At 47.6% G+C, this 18,136-nt stretch overlaps 1 protein-coding gene across 1 annotated transcript; it reads right to left on the minus strand.

The window, feature by feature from the left end:
* Positions 1 to 8,326: 8,326 nt before the first annotated feature.
* Positions 8,327 to 11,676, minus strand: RTP2 (receptor transporter protein 2). Its single transcript, XM_047098758.1, has 2 exons — positions 11,495 to 11,676; positions 8,327 to 8,843 (listed from the first exon to the last, which is right to left on the minus strand). The coding sequence occupies exons 1-2, from the start codon at positions 11,659 to 11,661 to the stop codon at positions 8,327 to 8,329; spliced, it is 684 nt and encodes a 227-aa protein (XP_046954714.1). The 5' UTR covers positions 11,662 to 11,676.
* Positions 11,677 to 18,136: the final 6,460 nt, after the last annotated feature.

An 18,136-nucleotide genomic window follows, 5' to 3' on the forward strand; every position in this document is an offset into this window, starting at 1 on the left:
TCACCCTCCAGAAAATGCATGTGCCTACCAGTCCCTAAGATGGCCACACTCTTTAGTCTCTCTCAGACTGCTGATCCTGTCCCATGTGTCTGTAGTACATGTGGGCACATCTCCTTCTATCAGTCTACTCACTCCTCAGAGAACATTTCCAACTTCTTATTTCACAGAAAGAAGTGAATCCAGAGGGAGAGGCCTCTTTAAAAAATAAACACAAAATTATGAATGCAAAATTCTTTCCTATCATCATGGAGATAGTAAATAGGGATTCATAGAACAAAACTATCGAAACTTAATGAGACACTGAGGTTGGTGCCCTGGAAAATGGCCAAACAGGAGGACCAAGAAAGATAAAGGTAAAACACTTCTCAGGCTCAAGAAATTCACAGTGCAGCAGGTGATTCAGAGATACGCTAATAGCCGTCATCCAAGATAGTATGGATTTGTTATGCATAGGTTCAAGAAACAGGTTGTGGGGGGTGCCTGGGTGGCTCAGCCAGTTCAGTATCCCGCTCTTGATTTTGGCTCAGGTCATGATCCCAGGGTTGTGGGATCGAGCCCTGCGTTGCCGGACTCCAGGCTCACATCGAGCCTGCTTGGGATTCGTTCTCTTTCTCCCTCTGCCCCTTGCCCCTGTTTTCTCTCACTCTCTCTCTCTCTCTCTCTCTCTAAAAGAAAAAAAAAAAGAAACACATTGTGGGAATGTGCTGGATGGTGTCCTTAATTTTGTCTCTAGGCATCTGAGACAGTGTCTTCAGAGATGGCACTTGTTGGACTTGAAGGGAGTAAGCCAGCCATTGGGGACGAATAAGCACCAGAGAATTGAAGTCTTGGAGATCAGTGTGCTGGAGACCAGGGACCGCAGAAATACACGGTGTGTTTGGGGAACAGCCCCTAGTGCTACGTGACTGAGGCTCCAATGTACCGACCAATGAATCGGGAGGCAAGCCTGATGTGTTCATGGTGGACAGGCTCAGCTCCAGTGACCAAACACTCAAAATAGCAGCCGGTGGCTTTAAGAGCTAAGACATCTATTTTTTTCTCTTGCATAAAATTCCAGGTTGATGATCCATGGCTGATAAGGCACTTGGTGATATTAGCCACTGGGTAACTTCTACCTGTTCCTGTGCCGTGTGTGGTTTGGGCCTCACGACCAAAGATGGCAGCACCTGAGTCGAGGCGGCAGGATTGAAACAAGGATAAAATGAGGAGAGCAAAGGAGACACACGGTTATTGCCTGTGAAAGGCTGCAGTTCTCAAAGATGGCTCCAACAGTAGCTCCCTCTCTGTATGTTTTAAGATGTGCCTTTGACAAACTCCTGTTGAAAGGTGAGGTCCCTGCCCCATCTCTTTGTAACTGGGCAGATTTTGTGAATGTTCTCATTTGAATATGGTGCACTGATACTGTGCGATTGCCAAGCGAAGTCATAAAAGAAGTTCTAACTTTTGCTTTCTTCACTGGGATACCCATTCTTTTTGTTTTTAAGTTTATTTATTTATTTCGAGAGAAAGAGTGAGTGCAAGTGGGGGGAGGGAGGGGCAGAGAGAGACAGAGACAGACAGAGAGAGAGAGAGAGAATACCAAGCAGGCTCTGAGCCAGACGTGGGGCTCGATCTCACAAACCGTGAGACCATGACTCGAGCTGAAATCAAGAGTCACATGCTTAATAGACTGAACCACCCAGGCACCCCTGGGATACTCATTCTCGATGCCTTCAGCTATCAGGGCAGTCTGCTCTGGCCCTTTCTGAGGTGACCCTGCTTCGAGAAAGCCCAATAGCCCGCATGGAGGAGACCCAGGACTATATAAAAAAAAAGTTACCCAGCCAGACCTACATGCTTCAGCTCCAGCAACCGACTGCAACCGCAGGAGACACAAAGCACAGGGAATCCCAAGTCCTCAGTTGAGTCCTTTCTGACCCTCAGCAGCCGGTGAAAGATAACAAAATGGTTACTGTGGTTTTATGCCACAAAGTTTCTGTTAAGTAGCCAGAAGGAACCTAAACACTGTCGTTTAAGGAAGTTTCCGCAAAGCTTTTCGCCTGTAACTTCCGTGTAACTTATAGCCAATTGACCAGGACTCAGTCACATAGTCATACTTACCTGCAAAGGGGTCTCGGGTGAGACCCTGTACTCTGTGAGACGTGTGCCCCGCTAAGATCCTATTACTGCGGAAAAGGGGACAGAGGATTTTAGGACAGAACTATGGCCACAGCTAAGAAAGGAACTCTTTGAAGGACTGGAGACACACGAATACAATGTACTGGTTAAAAAAATAATAATTCCTGAAATGTCACCTAATATGTATCCAAATCTATATAGGTTCTTTATTTACAACTATCGTGATCTAGTGAAGATTCAAGTTAATTTACAGGAGTAGATTTTAACATGCAAGGTAGAAGTAGTAGCTTCAGGTTCAAGGTGGGGTGCTTTGGCCAATGCACCTATTTTCCAAACCTTCCTAACTTTCCAAATTCCTTGTTGGCATGATCTAATGCAAAGGAGGGAGAGAGCTGCGTTTATTGGGAACCACAAATGTTGCATTCCCAGCATGCTGAGAGATATATGTATGATATGGTGGCAAGCCCAATGAGACCGAAGGTGGACCAGTCTGGATCTCCATATGCAAACAAAAGTTCACCTCAGGAATGAGAGGAAAAGACCACCTCCTTTAGGAGAAGAGCATGAACTCATCCCGCCAGGCTTGGAGAAAGGCAAGGCTAGAGATGAAGGCGTGCAATGACAGTCGATGGCGGCAAATCTCCACCCGACCTCTGGAACCACACCAGCTCCCTTCGCAGGAACATCTGGTCACTGCACTCATTTTGTACTGAATTTGCAGAAATGTAAAGCAAGGGGACGCTGCTTAATAAAGTCAACTGCTAACAAGGTATTCATGCCAGCCAGAGAGAGAATGATCCTGTGACTTGATCTACGGCAAAATGCAGAGAATTGTTTTGCTATGCTCCTACGGCCATGCGGGGCGGCTGCGTCTGAGGGAGGCTCCCTCCCACCACCCGATGGGCAACAAGACCTCTCTTCTAGTAAACAAAACTTGCGTGAAATAAGGCATTTTTCTTCTCCCTTTGTCTGAGACCAAATAATTCAAAGAGACATGGCACGATCTCTAACAGAACACTCCCCATCCCCCCGCTGTAAACGTCAGCAAAGAAGTCATTACGGGTATGAAAAATTGTAGTTCAAACACATGAAGACGACCTAAAGAATTAGAATTAGAATAAATGCCTCCCTCTCCTCTGTGGACGACATTACTGCAAGAAATAAAACAAAAGCAGGGCGCCTAGGTGGCTCAGTCAGTTACGCGTCTGACTTTGGCTCAGGTAATATCTCGCAGTTCATGGGTTCAAGCCCCGAGGCAGGCAATGTGCTGACAGCTCACAGCCTGGAGTGCGCCTCAGATTCTGTGTCTCCCTCTCTCTGCCCTTCGCCTGCTTGCACCCTGCGTCTCTCAAAAATAAATAAGCATTAAAAACATTTTTGTAAAAAAAAGTAGACAAAATGGGGGTACCTGGGCGGCTCAGTCGGTTGAGCGTCTGACTTCAGCTCAGGTCATGATCTCACAGTTTCTGGGTTCGAGCCCCACGTCGGGCTCTGTGCTGACAGCTCGGAGCCTGGAGCCTGCTTCGGATTCTGTGTCTCCCTCTCTCTCTGCCCCTCCCCCACTTGTGCTCTGTCTCTGTCTTTCAAAAATAAATAAAAATGGGGCGCCTGGGTGGCGCAGTTGGTTAAGCGTCCGACTTCAGCCAGGTCACGATCTCGCGGTCTGTGAGTTGGAGCCCCGCGTCGGGCTCTGGGCTGATGGCTCAGAGCCTGGAGCCTGTTTCCGATTCTGTGTCTCCCTCTCTCTCTGCCCCTCGCCCGTTGATGCTCTGTCTCTCTCTGTCCCAAAAATAAATAAACGTTGAAAAAAAAAAATAAAAAAAAAAACAAAAAAAACAAAAATAAATAAAAATGTTTAAAATTTTTTTAAAAAGTAGACAAAATGAAACAAGCAAAACCTTAGAAACTCTCTAGATTATATTTTTACCAGAATTGTGAAACTATTGTGCATATATACACACATACACATTTACATTATATCAGGCAATTTAAAAGAAAAGAAATATTAGGCTGATAACAATTTTTTTTTTCTCAATAAATTCCAGAAGACATTGCAGTAATGCCTACCAAGTTTTGAGAGGGGAAAATATAAAATAAAATAAAATAAAATAAAATAAAATAAAATAAAATAAAATAAAAGGATTGTGATCACAGAATACAGTATTTGGCCAAGCTATTTTGGGGAAATAAGAACAACAGAAATCTCAGACAGCCAAACCAAGCACAGACCTTCTCTGAAAATATTACTCACAAAAGCACTTCAAATGAAAGGAAGAAAATAAACCAAAATAAAGACCTCTAAAGTGGAGTGGGCTGGTATGGAGATGGTGGGAGAAATAAATTTGTAAAATGTAAAAGTCAATTCCTAAATTAATATTATGAAACATAATGCATGTGTCTAATATAATTCTCTAAAGAAACCATGTAAGCCATAAAGCATTTTCTTAATTTAGTTATAAAATACTAGCTCATTCTAACAAAACTGAAAATCCAAGTTGGCAGGGAAGAGGGTATGTGAAATTTCTCCCCATTCTACCAAAGGAATTAATGGCTTATGTAACTTCCCTGAAATAGATGTAAGAATATGGGTAAAAATACATTTTCTAAAACCGCAAAGATAATGAGTACTAGAATAGACATTTGTTGTTTAACTTTTCATGGGAAACTGATTTTTTAAAAACCTAGCAATACTATCAAATAAATCGTTAAAGGATTAAAAAGCATTAAAACGGAAATAATTTTTACGTGGGGTTGCGTTCCTTAATTTGCAAATAAATGCAAATATGTTTATTTCATTTCTATCCTCAGATTTAGAAACACGCTTTTAAAATTTCTTAATTCTTGACTTTTATTTCACTTGGTCAACTGTTTGGTTTTCTCAGTTAAATATCTCACAGTCAGAGAAAATCTTTCTGCATTTATTTATTTATTTATTTATTTGTAGTTCACTGAGACATCTGGAAGCCTCATGGACACTGGAAGAAGGGCTATATAACCTCCTTGTCAGTTTCCTTCAGCCAAAGACCACGAGGAACACTCATGTTACTGAACAAAGTTAGGTGTTTAGACTCATTGCAAAGAAGGAGGATGCACTTAGGAACCCTGAGGAATCTCAGGAAGAGGGTATTAGAAAAGACACTCTATAGCATTGGGACATGTGTGGGGAGGGGGGTGGGCGGGGGAGGGCGGGGAGGGGAAGGTTCATGTAAATGGGCTGTGCTCTGGAGTGGATATTATCAGAAAGTGGGGATAATTCTATGATGGAGTGCCTTTAGTCTTATCTGGAAGGACAGAAGGTATGACTGGCAAAGAAATAGCGACCACTCATATTGGTCACAATAGGGGCCATTTTGGTGATGTTGTGTGGTTTGGACAATGTTCATGCTTCCATTTGTAGTCGGAGACGATTATGGAGTGGTCCTGTGCTTGCCTGGATCCAGCATCGTCCCAGAGGGGTCTGGTCTGAGGTTGGTATGTGAATTGACCACCACAACGTAACCGTGGCAGCCAGACCAGCCCTCAGATGTCCGTGACTGCTCTTCTCTTTCTCATCCTTTATATAAGCACTTTGATATATGAACACACACGCACCATGAAAAGTTTTACGGATTTTATTCTATTTGACGCATTTATTCTTACTTCATGCATCTACGATATGTAATGGATATGGACAGATGTATATTTAAATCTTTAAGGAAGTGATGTATTTGATTGCAGAAATAAAAAGGAACAAAAAAGCAAAAAAGGAAAATCATTTGCACTGTAACTGCCCTCAGTTGAATTCAACATACGTGAACAACTGGGACCAGAAACAGATTGCCCACTTTCAGGGATTATTAAAATAGTTAGTTGACCTGATTTCAGTATTGAATAAACAAAGCTTTCTGTGTTCTTTGACTGAAGTTAATAGTTTTGTGATTTGCAGCCCAGATTCTCATTGCCCGCAGAACACTTGAAGAGATCATCCATTCTGATCCCTGAAGTGAAAGCTGAGACTATTCTCAGCTGCTGAGGCAAGAGAGAAGGCTGGATGAACACTAGAGTGAGGGAAGACTGAACGCTTCCTCTCATACACAGGTGTTGCGAGCTACAACATCTGCAGGCATTCAAAGGTTTCTAGAAGGCACTAGGAGTAGGATTGCTGTTCAGCATTACCTTTTTGCTCTCTTTCAAAGACAAGTTTTGAAACTGACAATAAAATATTCACCATAAATCAAAATGCTCCTGCCTCACTCCTTACCTGAGCCGAGAAAACCACCTTCACCCAAGTCCAGCCTACTTTGCTTTTCCACCTATTCCTGGCCCCTGCTCCCAGGTTCCTCTCATGCTCCATCCTCCTGGCTTCTTCTGGTACTTGGTCGCTTCCTGCTTCCTGAACATGAAATGAGCTTTGCCTCTGGGGACTTCCATTTTCACTCCAACTGGGATGAACTGAGCTGCCTGCCAGCCCTAACCTTGACCTCCCGACAACTTCCATATATCCTTCAAGACATCATGGGTGAATGACTCCTCTTCCAAGAAACCACTCCTGAGGTATGATTAGGTTGTCCCCTTTCTAGCACAGCATTGACTAGCACGCAACACTGGCCCTGCAGGTCAGGCATTGTGCCTGATTACCTTTGTGATCCTGGAACTTAGGACAGGCTAATCAAATAGGCTAGAGTAAATGAATGTTGACTTATGGATGCAAATGGACAGAATACAGCTTTTAACCATAGAATATACTTCATGCCATTTTTCCCCCCAGGGGTGGTAATGGGTTTTTACCGACTCATTCCACTGTATCTTTGAACTGGTACCCAGATCTCAAGTCTTGGCATAGCATTCCTTTGCACATCTTACTGTATTCTTCATCAGGGAGTCCGCAGGCTGCCAACGAATAACCGTGCAGGTACTGTCTGCCTCCACTGCTCATGCTTCCCCTTGCTTGTCACCTCCCCTGAATGGAGACACACAGCCCCACCAACGCCTGAATGATCTACATCCACAGATCTGCCTAATACACCCCTTCTCTCCCCAGCCACAGTAACTGGGAGAACCATAGAATTGCCTACAAAGGTATTTTCATTCAGGATAACAGAGGAACATCTCCCTCCATTATGGGTAATTACTGGTGCCATAGCTCATATGTTCCTTCAAAACACAGAAATATATTCTTGAAGCCCCAAACTCACACACACACACACACACACACACACACACACACACACAGCAAGAGCAAGAGAGACCAAGAGAGCGTCCCATCACCTTGCAGTGAATTTCAACAGGTCCTCCTTCCCAGGAAATAAGCTTAGACAACACCAGGACCCACAAATTCCAATCAACTGACAGTCAGCAACACAGAGCTTACAGATTTATTTGTGTATCTCTAACACACCACACGCCTACCTGTCCCTGCCCCCCGAAGGCTTCCTGCTGCACCTTTAAACCTGTGTCCCTCTCTTATTTTTAGGAGTCCACATACGTTTAACTAGTAACTTCAAGCTCTAGTCTAGAAATTTTTATGATGATGTGCTATATCTGCACGGCACAGTATGGTAGCCACTAGCCACATATGGCTATTGGGCACTTGCTACGTGGCTGGTGCAACTGAGGAACTGAATTTTGAATTTCATTTCATTTTAATCAATTTAAATTCAAATAGCTACATATTGGCCACCATATTGGACAGTGCAGCTCTAAATGATTCCAGCCAAGCAGGCTCGAGCACCAAAGTAACAATCTGAAACTTTCAGAAGAGAGGGAGCAGACTCTCCAGGAGAGGGACTGAATGAAAATGCACTGAATATTCGCGCATAGGGTGGGGTCACTGCCCTCTCCAAGGAGAACTGTGGCAGGATGGTCAGAGGCAGCTGAAGACCACCTTGAGATGAAGCCAGGGCAAGACAGGACCTAATGGGGTCCTAATGGGATGTGGGATATGGAAATGAAGCAAAAAAGGAGGGGTCGGGATGGATGTGGAAGAAGTGGAGGGAGAAGATACCTCCCTGTGGGTTTATTTACTACCACCAGGCCTAAATCCTCCCCAGACCCTCTCCCCCTCTCCCATCACTATACATTTTAATGGCAGGACCATTAAGTATCTCCCAGAGCAAACCTCCCATTCCATGGAGGAATAAACTGAGGCCCGGAGGGAGCTGTCCAGAGTCCTGTTGACTCTGCAGAAGAACTGCAGCCAGAACCTTCCTACCCCACGGGCGCAGCTCCACTAAAGGAAGGCAGAGCTGCGGAAGGAGAACTGCAGGTAGACAATGAGCAGGCAGAGGGCGGCCCCGAAGAGGCACCAGCGAAGCGAGAAGAAGCTGTAGCCGGAACCCTCCTGGGCGCTTGGCTTGCAGGCCCCTGAGAAGGTGCAGGTGGTGGCCTCCTCCTCCAGCAGCTTCTCGCTGGGCTTCCAGTGCACGACGCCCTCCTGGCAGGCCTCGCAGAACTCGCTGCGGTGCGGACCCACGTCCGGGCGGCTGGCCACGTGGATGCGGTACTGGCCGCCGTCTTCCCCGTAGCACTGCTCGCGCAGGCTGGTGATGAGGTTGTCCACCAGGCTCTCGATGTTCTCCTCCAGCATGCTCGACTCGTCCAGCCGCGCCGTGCCGCACTCGTGGCACAGCTGCTTGAAGACGCGCATGCGCACCGAGCCCGCCCGCTGCTCGCGGTCCAGGTACATGTGGAAGAGGATGACCACGTGGGTCGACTGCCAGGTGTGCCAGCACCAGGAGCAGTGAAACCTGCGGGGAGGGGAGGGAAGGATGCAGAAGGTGGGCCTCCCTCCCGGTGACAGCCTGCCCTGGAGGAGCCCGGAAAGGAAGGGCTCTGTGTGCCTGTGCCTAGAGATAGAGGCTGCTTGTTCACTGCCCCCTGGGCTCCTTAGCGCTCGGCAGGCTCTGCCTCCTCCCACTGAACCCCGCTGGGCCTGGAGCAGTGTCTTCAGAAATCTGGCACTAGAGCTATCTGGCTTCCAGCGGGCTCTCCTGCCTGCCTCCTGCACGCCCTTCTGTGGCCTCAGCTCCGCATAAACCAATGCACTCTGGACATGCACCTGTGCGCTGCACAGGGCTCACCACCCCCCCCCCCCCAAATCTGGGCCTTATTTTTCATGCGTGCATTGCAGAGTAATCGTGTCCAATAAGGCTCTTTTCATTCAGACGTCCCCTGACTCGGAGATGGCTCGCTCATGCCTCTCACCTGCTGTGGAGAGAAAAGGAGATGCTTCTAACTAGCGACCATAGACCACCAAGAATACTTGGGAGAAAAACCACCAAGAATCCAGCAGATGGACTGAGAGGACTCAGTCCTCTCAGGAGGACTGAGAGACTTTGGTCCCTGTACCGTCACAAAGAACATTCTCTTACGCCTTGATGAGTAACCCCTAGACCCTGCTCCAGCCCTGCAACAGACACTGGAAAAGTGGGCCGTAGTCGGCATCCCCCTCTACACACATGCACATTTACATTCAGGCCACTCCGTCAAACTTGGACCCCCTAGAGTCCCAGCCTCAGAGATTGTGGAAGGAAGTGGTCTGGGACTCATCTAGCCGAGCCCCACTCCCTCAGCCCCCACCCAGTGCTTGCACACCTTCAGTAATGGAACACTCATTACCTCCAGGACAGTTTCTTTCAACCTTGAGATGAACCTCTTCCAGGAGGACCCTGTTACAACAGCTTTGTAGTCAGGGGTCCCATGGACCCCTGACTGTCCTTACTGCTGACCCTCTCTGGGTCCCCTGTACAATGGCTCTGAAGGACCTCTGACAAGGAACTCAAATTCAGTCCAACAGATACCACCTAGCCCCTACTTTATGCCAAACATCACATAGTCCAGGCCGGGGGGCAGGTAGAGATGGCCAAGCCTGCCCCCGAGGCCTGGAGCCCATCGACAACACAAGCCCAGAACAGTACCCGGCATAGCTCAAGGCAGGATTGGCCCACAGAGCAGCCTGACCCCCAGAAGGGGGTCCCCATCCTGCTGGGCCAGAGTTGTGGGGCACCAGGATTAATGCATCTCAAAGCTTACAGGGAGAGTGAGCCTGTGCACATAATAAGCACAGGAGTGGCAGTTCTGAAGTCCTGCCTGAGGCCACCTGGGAGCCACAGGTCACCAGCCAGGATAGGACCAGTTGAGACCTGAGGCAAGGAGGAGCCACAGGCCCATACAGCTCAGCCCCTAATCCCCTGGGCCCGTGACCCAAGTTTCCAGCCCTTTGCACTCCTCCCAACGGCCACCTCAGGAGCTTCATGTTTTCCGTCTCCTCCTTCTCTACCTTTTTAATCAAACCAATCCAGAGCTGTTTCCTCTCCCTCAAGCTACACCTCAGACCTTAAATTTCAAAATATCAGACCTAGCGCAAGGGGACCATAAGGATCATCTAGTCAACCTTTCATTTTATTGAGATGAAAACAGAAGCGGAGAGAAAGAGAGCCATCCATGTGCACCCAGCTAGTCAGAGACAGAGTCAGGACCCGGTCTCATATTTACAGGTCTTAGCTCCCCATGGGCAGCTCCCTACCCACAGCCTGCCTCCTGATTCCACCTTCACCGGCATGCTGCACCTGAGGCGTTACACGTACAAACATGCATGAACAACCCGGTGTGTGTGTCCACACCCCCAAAATACAGCCACTTGTCGGCCTCCCTGGGGGTCTAGGGGCATTATCTGTCCTTGAATCAGTGGACCCAGGGAAGAGGCCTGCACAGACCCTGAAGATGAGCTTGAGGCAGCTTGGGCAGGGCATTCTGTGGTCCTGATCCCAAAGCACACCCTAGAAGGAGAGGCACGTGCGTTTCAGATGGACATGTCCCCTGAGCCTATGGAACTCCTTGCACTGTGGAAGTCATGAGGGTCCTATAAAGCATAGGACACTGGGCTCTAAGGTCTTAAGGGAAATCATGCCCAAAGCTAAATCCTTTGGCCTCTGGCCCATAGACAATAGAGCTGGAAGGGTCTTGATTGGCCAACTTCCTGTATTCAGATCAAATTGGACTGAATTGACTAACTAGACTTAGGACCGGAGCACAGGCCCCAATCCTAAGCTAAAGTTTTCTCAGCGGACCTCATGGCCTCCTCTCTCAGTCCCCACCATTCTGTAAGAGACTACGAAATGTGCAAACATCTAAAATGTCAAAGATTGCAGGGCCATTGTAGCTCTTCGTTTATTATAGAAAACCAAGACCCAAAGACAGAACACAACTTGTTAAGGTCACCCAGGGAGGGAATGGTACAGCTGGGATTAGAACCCAGGCCTCTCCGACCCACCTGGAAGTCCTTCTCTGCCCCCTCACCTGAGCTGACCCCAGGACCGGGCTCCATTTGATCTCTCCATCTCCACTTGGAAGGTGCCCCCAGGGCTGCCTACAGGCCCCTCCTCCCTGGGCCGCTCACCTGCCCGAGGCATGCTGTTCCAGGTACTGCTTCCAGCCAGGGGCCAGCTCGTTGAGCTTGAGGTTGGGATCCATGATGAGTTCCCAGCTGTCTGCAGGCTTGGCCACCTCCATCTTTTCATAGAAGACTTTCTTCCACTCGCAAGTGGTCAGGCTGGTGGTACACATGGTCCTGTCGGCAGGGATGGAAGTTTCCGTTCAGCCTGCGCGAGAACACAGAAGGAGCCCAGGTAGGTGCAGAGCAGTTCCGTCTCTGCCGTCTGAAAATCCTCATCAACCGGACCAGAGGGAACAGGACCCAGCAACCTCCTTTGTCACCCTGGAAGTGGTTACCATGGCAGCTGGGCAGGGAGCCAAGAGCCAGGGCTGGGGAGGAGGGAAGTCCCAAAAGAGAGTTCCAGGGCCCTGAGCTGGGCTTGGGAGGCAGGGCTGGGTAGTGACACCGAGTGGAAGGAGCAGGCTGGGAGGCTCAGGCCCGGGTCAGACCTATCCAGGCCTTCCAGGATCTCCACCCTCCTGCTTCACCTACTGCTCTCCCAGGCATTCTGCACATCGTGTGCTATGGTAACTGTGACCCCCTAGGGAGCCAAAGAGAAACAAGGGATGGGGGGGTGCAAAGCCTGCAGGTCGTACACCCCTGATGTGTGGGAACCATCATTCACCGTGCGCCAAGCACCAACTGCTTGACCTGTGTGCTGGCCAAGGTGGGAATTTGTTCCCCCTTCAGCCAGATCAGGAAACCGAGGTTTACACAGCTCCCAGCGCCTCATTCTACATTCACATCCAGGCTTTCTAATGCCAAACTCATTTGCTCAAATGCATACTGCTCAATGCAGTACTCTTGAGCTCCTAACACATAGGGGTGGGGACAGAAGTAGGATGCCCTTTGCTCAGAAAGATCTCAAGCCAGTTGTGAGATAGAATGCAGTTTAGCACGCTGTAAAAAAGCACAAGAATAACAGTCCAGATGCATAGAGTCATAGAATTGTTAAAGCACATATTTGGCTCCCGGTCCCAAGCAGCACTAAGAAGCTTCTGGAGGAAAAAGGTTGTTCTGTGCTGCAAGCTGCTGCTGCATCAGCTGCTACTGAAAGAGGCCAGGCAATAGGGTACCCACAGCTCCCTCAGGCCCAATTTAAGTACTTCAGAGACTAGGAGGGAACTTGACTCCAAATTTGCATAATCCAGATGAAGACACAGACACCTGGGGGAAGCAGCCCTGGCGGGGAAAAGACCAGGTGGTTGGGCAGCTTGTCCTGGCTCTGCCGTGTGTCTGCTCGGCCTCAGAATCCAAGAGTTTCCCTCAATGGACTTCTGTCTACCCACCTGCACAGGAGAGGCCGGCTAGATAGCATCTAGGGCCTCTTCCAAAATCATTCTTTTTATTTTTAATTTGTTTAAGTTTATTTATTTATTTGGAGGGGAGAGAGAGAGAGAGAGAGCGAGAGCAAGCAGGGTAGAGGCAGAGAGAAAGGGAGATGGAGAATCCCAAGCAGGCTCTGTGCCATCAGCACAGAGCCCGATGTGGGGCTCGAACTCACCAACTGTGAGATCATGACCTGAGCTGAAATTAAGGGTTGGACGCTCAACGAACTGAGCCACCCAGGTGCCCCAGCTCATGATTTTTTTTGAATGTTTATTTATTTTTGACAGAGAGAGAGAGAGAGACAGAGCATGAGTGGGGGAGGGGCAGAGAGAGAGGGAGACACAGATTCCGAAGCAGGGTCCGGGCTCTGAGCTGTCAGCACAGAGCCCGATGCGGGGCTCAAACTCACAGACTGTGAGATCATGACCTGAGCTGAAATCGGACGCTCAACCGACTACTGAGCCACCCAGGCGCCCCATCATGATTCTTTAACCTGGAAATCGGATCCCTGGGAATGTGGAGGTGATGAGAGAGCAGAAGGCAGGCTGAGGACAAAGTGCAAGTTAGCACACACCCTCCGCCCCAGGTGGGATGTGTGTGATATTCCTCAGGCACTCCTGGCTGCCCAAGAGCAAAGAAAGGAAAGAAAACAAATGTTTAACTCATAGAGATCATAGAGTCTCCATCAATTTACAAATGCCTTAGTAAATTACAAGAAAAAGACAAACTTATCAATAGCCTAATCTCCAGAAACCCATAGACTCAGTTTCCTGGAACCCCAACATCACGCCTCTATCGTGATACGGGGAACAAAGGCAAGAAGGCAATGGCAAGTTAAATTAAATTTCCTTATAACCTGCAGCCTGCTGACAAACACTTGAGGCAAATACAGAGTAGAACATTTCTCTAGGAACCTCCTACTGTCCTACTGTCAACGCCTTACTAGAGGGAAAACAACCTTAGCTTGACAATAGCAAGGCCTCAAGTATCTTTTGCATATCAAAGTCCTTCTGGAAGCCTGCCTTTTGACTTTACCTCCCCAACTCCAAATATATAACCTGTCAGTCTTCACAACCCAGTGCAGCTCTTTCAGACTCAGGGTCCTGTTCCCGTGCTTTTATTAAAGCACCTATTTTGCACCAAAGAGGTCTTCAAGAATTCTTTCTTGGCCATCGGCTCCGGACCCCGCCAACACCCCAAAACCTCATTAGAGGCACAGACCGGGAATACAGCATTGGAAACATTTCTGGGAACTGGAAGAGACTTTTCAGTGCTGAGTTCCAGTCTTGACACTTGTCTCCAAGCGGTTTTTGCGTTGGATGAGGTCTGGGACAATACCCTTGGGTCGTATCTTGGAATGGGAAAGTGTCCCTCTACCAGCTTTGTGCCAGAGATCTCAGAAAGGGCAAAATTACTTGACCAGGAGCTCTAGAAGAGACTATTCTTTTTTTTTTTTAATGTTTATTTATTTTTGAGAGAGAGAGCGCGCGCGCGCGCACGAGCATGAGTGGGGGAGGGGCAGAGAGAGACACACACACACACACAGAATCCAAAGCAGGCTCCAAGCTCTGAGCTGTCAGCACAGAACCCGAGGTGGGGCTCGAACCCATGAACTGGGATATCATGACCTGAGCTGAAGTCAGCTGCTTAACCAACTGAGCCACCCACACACCCCTCGAAGGGACTATTCTTAAAAATCTGATTTCTTCATTAAGCTCTTTATCTCTTGACATTGAAGACATCTGAAGCTCAGAAATGGGAAATGACCTGGCGGAAGCTTTAGTAGGGCCGCTCACACCTCCTCAGGGCCAGCTGCCAGTGGAGGTGAGACAGGTCAGAGGACCGGTGAGTTCCCAGGAATTGAATGAACTGAGGAGCTTATGGCCCAGCCTGGAGCCACCTGCCAGGAATGAATCTGAAAAATATTGTGCCATTGTTGCCAGAACAAATGACAAAGAAGGAAAACCAAAAAGATAGAGGGTGAGACTTGTCCGGGTTCATCTGTTTGTTTTTACCCAAATGATGCAATCGCCTTAGGCCTAGCATCAGGTTTAATTTAGAATGGGAGCCCTCTAGGCAGAGACCGATATAATTCATCTTTCTATACAACAGCCCTGTTTTCTCTCAATAAAAAAAACTGTGCTTGAGATACAACCAATGAACACAGATATTACCTCAATTTTCTGCAAATGGCTCTGGTTTGCTCCAGAAGCCACAAATTAAGAGCTCACTAATGTAAAAATGTGTACAGCTGTGGCCACATCACGCACTGGCAGTTTCATTATACGTTACTGCTGTATTTTTAATTTAGAGAATAATTTTTATAAAGGAATTTTTATTCCTTTATAAAATAAATTACTATGCACCTGTATTCTGCATACAAAATTGGCCAAGGGGAGAGGGATAGAAGAACCAGTCTCCTCTTCAACTTGGAATGTGAGTCAATACATATTAACAAATACTTTTTGCAAGGTGCCTGGGTGGCTCAGTTGGTTGAGCATCTGACTTCGGCTCAGGTCATGATCACACGGTACGTGAGTTCGAGCCCCGCATTGGGCTCTGTGCTGACAGCTCAGAGCCTGAAGCCTGCTTCAGATTCTGTGTCTTGCTCTCTCTCTGCTCCTCCCCCACTTTCACTCTGTCTCTCACTCTCAAGAGTAAATAAACATTTAAAAAATTCTTTAAAAAAATACTTTTTGCAAAATGTCCATTACTGAAATGTTACTTATGTGAATAACACAGGGAATGACAGTGCAGAGTCTAAAATATAAAAGTAATAAAGAGTTGGGGAGGTGAGTATGGTTTTAGAGTGGTGGGAGTCTGGAGTCAACGGCCAAGAAAGAATTCTTGAAGACCTCTTTGGTGCAAAAGGTGATTTTATTAAGCACGGGAATAGGACCCTCAGGCAGAAAGAGCTGCACTGGGGTTGTGAAGACTGACAGGTTATATATTTTGGAGTTGGGGAGGTAAAGTCAAAAGGGAGGCATCCAGAAGGACTTTGATATGCTAAAGAGGACTCCTAAGATACTTGAGGCCTTGCTGTCGTCAAGCTAAGGTTGTCTTCCCTCTAGTAAGGCATTAACAGAGGGGGGTTAACAGAAGGGGGTTCCTGGAGAAATGTTCTACTCTCAAATATTTGTCAACGGGCTGCAGATTGTAAAGAAATTGAATTTTACCTGCCATTTTCATCTTGCCTTTGTTCCCCACATCACGATGGAGGAGAGGGTGATATGAGGGGCTCCAGGAAACTGAGCTTCTGGAGATTAGGCTATTGATAAGATTGCCTTTTACTTGTAATTTACTAAAGCCTTGGAAACCGATGGAAACTCCTGTCCTGCATGACTGTGATCTCTGTCAGTTAGCCATTTGTTTTCTTTCCTTTCCTTTGTTCTTGGGCAGCCAGGAGTGCCTGAGGAATGTCACACATACCCCACCTTGGGGGAGGGGGCTGTGCTAGCTTGGGCCTGCCCTCAGCTTGTCCTCAGCTTGCCCTCAGCTTGCCCTGGAGTAGACATCACTCGCGGGTTTTTGGAAACTAACTATAAGTAACCCTTATCCCAGAGATTTCTATACAGTCTTGAGGGGGTGATATACCCCCTCTACCCACTCTAGGCCCAGGAAAAGACATTTTTACTGATGGGAAAATGTTCCAGAGGCGTTTAAGGGCCAAAGAAAAAAAAAAGAAGGTTAAATAAAACCGAGTTCGCGGTTCAGGATATGTCTTAACTAAGCAACAAATCCAGAGGAAATGCAAGCTATGTCCTGTCTTCCCCTATCCCTCCACAATTCAAAGATCCATGGAAGGTGCTAGAGAACAAATCCAAGGTTCCCAGGGAATCTTCTTCAAGAGTGGTTAGCAAGGCCTCCCCATCCCCAGGATGCAGCACTTAGAGGCAGCACGGCCCAAACTCTATGCTCTGAGTGGGGGCTGACTCTGAGTCTGGGGGTGTTCCCATGGTCAAAATGGTACACAGCTCTCAGGGAATACAGTGAAGCTACTTCCAGGGACTATTTTGTGCTGCTTTTATATGCAGAACAACTGCAGGCAGGCCAGCTCCTTTTCCTGCTGGAATTCAAGGGTCCAGCTTCTAAGCTTCAGGCACCCCGAAGTCTGTATTAAGGGCGGCCATATCTACGGTCACTGTTTTCAGGGCCTTATTCTCCGAGGCAAGAATTTCATGCACAATTGTCACACTCTGTATGTCAAGTACATACATAAAAAGAGTAGGGTGGGAGCAGAGAGTGCTCCCTGCTAGGAAAAGAAAAGATAATAGGGGTTGAGTAAGCAAGTTAGTGGCTCAGGAAGAAAGACTATAGAATTCTCTGCTGAAAGGAGACAGTCAAATTCAGAGCGTCTGGAGATAACTTTCAGCAGATGAAGCCTATGCTGACTTCTGTCTAAGATGAGGGCCTCCGTCAATGTTCCTTAGCTATACTCAGAGAACCTGGCAGTTTCTGATGAGCTGAGGCTCAATACACACACACACACACACACACACACACACACACACAGCCATAGCTCCTCTCTGGGACAATCCCATGCATCATGACATAGTGATAAGGAAGCATGAGGAGCTCATGCCAGCTCTTAAAGCTTCCATTCTAAAATGACATTCACCACTTTCCTTCACGTTCCATTGGCCAAAGCAAATCATACAGCCAAGTCTGCAATGGCGCAGGGAAATATATCTTGGCAAAGGTGGAGTGTGGAGGGCATTTTAGGGAGTGGCACTGACTGTCGTAGACTCGAAGTCTAAAGTTCTCTTTTGTCTAGCAAAAGAGCGGATGCAGGATTGAAAAGAGAGATGGTTACTGTCCAGGAAAAAGACAAGAGCCCCGAATAAGGGTCCTTGCCCCATATTTATTCAGATCAGAAGGCTTGTAAACGTGATGGGCGTGTACAAAGAGACAAAGAAACTAGCGACATTAACTTGTGGATGTGAGAGGGGAAAAGGGGGTTTTGAAGATATACAGTGTTTGGGGTTTGGGTCAATATAAAACAAAATCCAGGCACTGGGCAGATGGGTAGATGGTCGTTAACGGCAGACAGGAGGTGCTGTGCCTGTTTATCTTTGCCAGCCTAGGGGATGAGACAGATGGGGGAATAACCACAGTGTTGACAGGACACCTTTTCTTTTGTTAACCATCTCCTCTCCGGGCTGCTTTGCCTGCAGCTCAGCAGTCTAAAGTCTAATTCACCAATTTACCTGACCTGGCCCTATTCTCCTATGAGAGCAGCTTTCTGCTGTAGTACTAAACTTGGGGTGCTTTCACCCT

Source organism: Lynx rufus, unplaced genomic scaffold (genome assembly GCF_022079265.1).
Source record: "Lynx rufus isolate CCGP_SWC_20201006 ecotype Redwood Valley unplaced genomic scaffold, mLynRuf1.p SCAF_5, whole genome shotgun sequence".
Lineage (NCBI taxonomy): Eukaryota > Metazoa > Chordata > Mammalia > Carnivora > Felidae > Lynx > Lynx rufus.

What these genes read in the sequence shown, in the direction of transcription:
- RTP2 (XM_047098758.1), bottom strand. Translation starts at nt 11,661, where the DNA reads ATGTGTACCACCAGCCTGACCACTTGCGAGTGGAAGAAAGTCTTCTAT. An exon ending in GAACAGCATGCCTCGGGCAG is followed by an intron (nt 8,844 to 11,494) that starts GTGAGCGGCCCA and finishes CCCTCCCCGCAG; the next exon opens with GTTTCACTGCTCCTGGTGCT.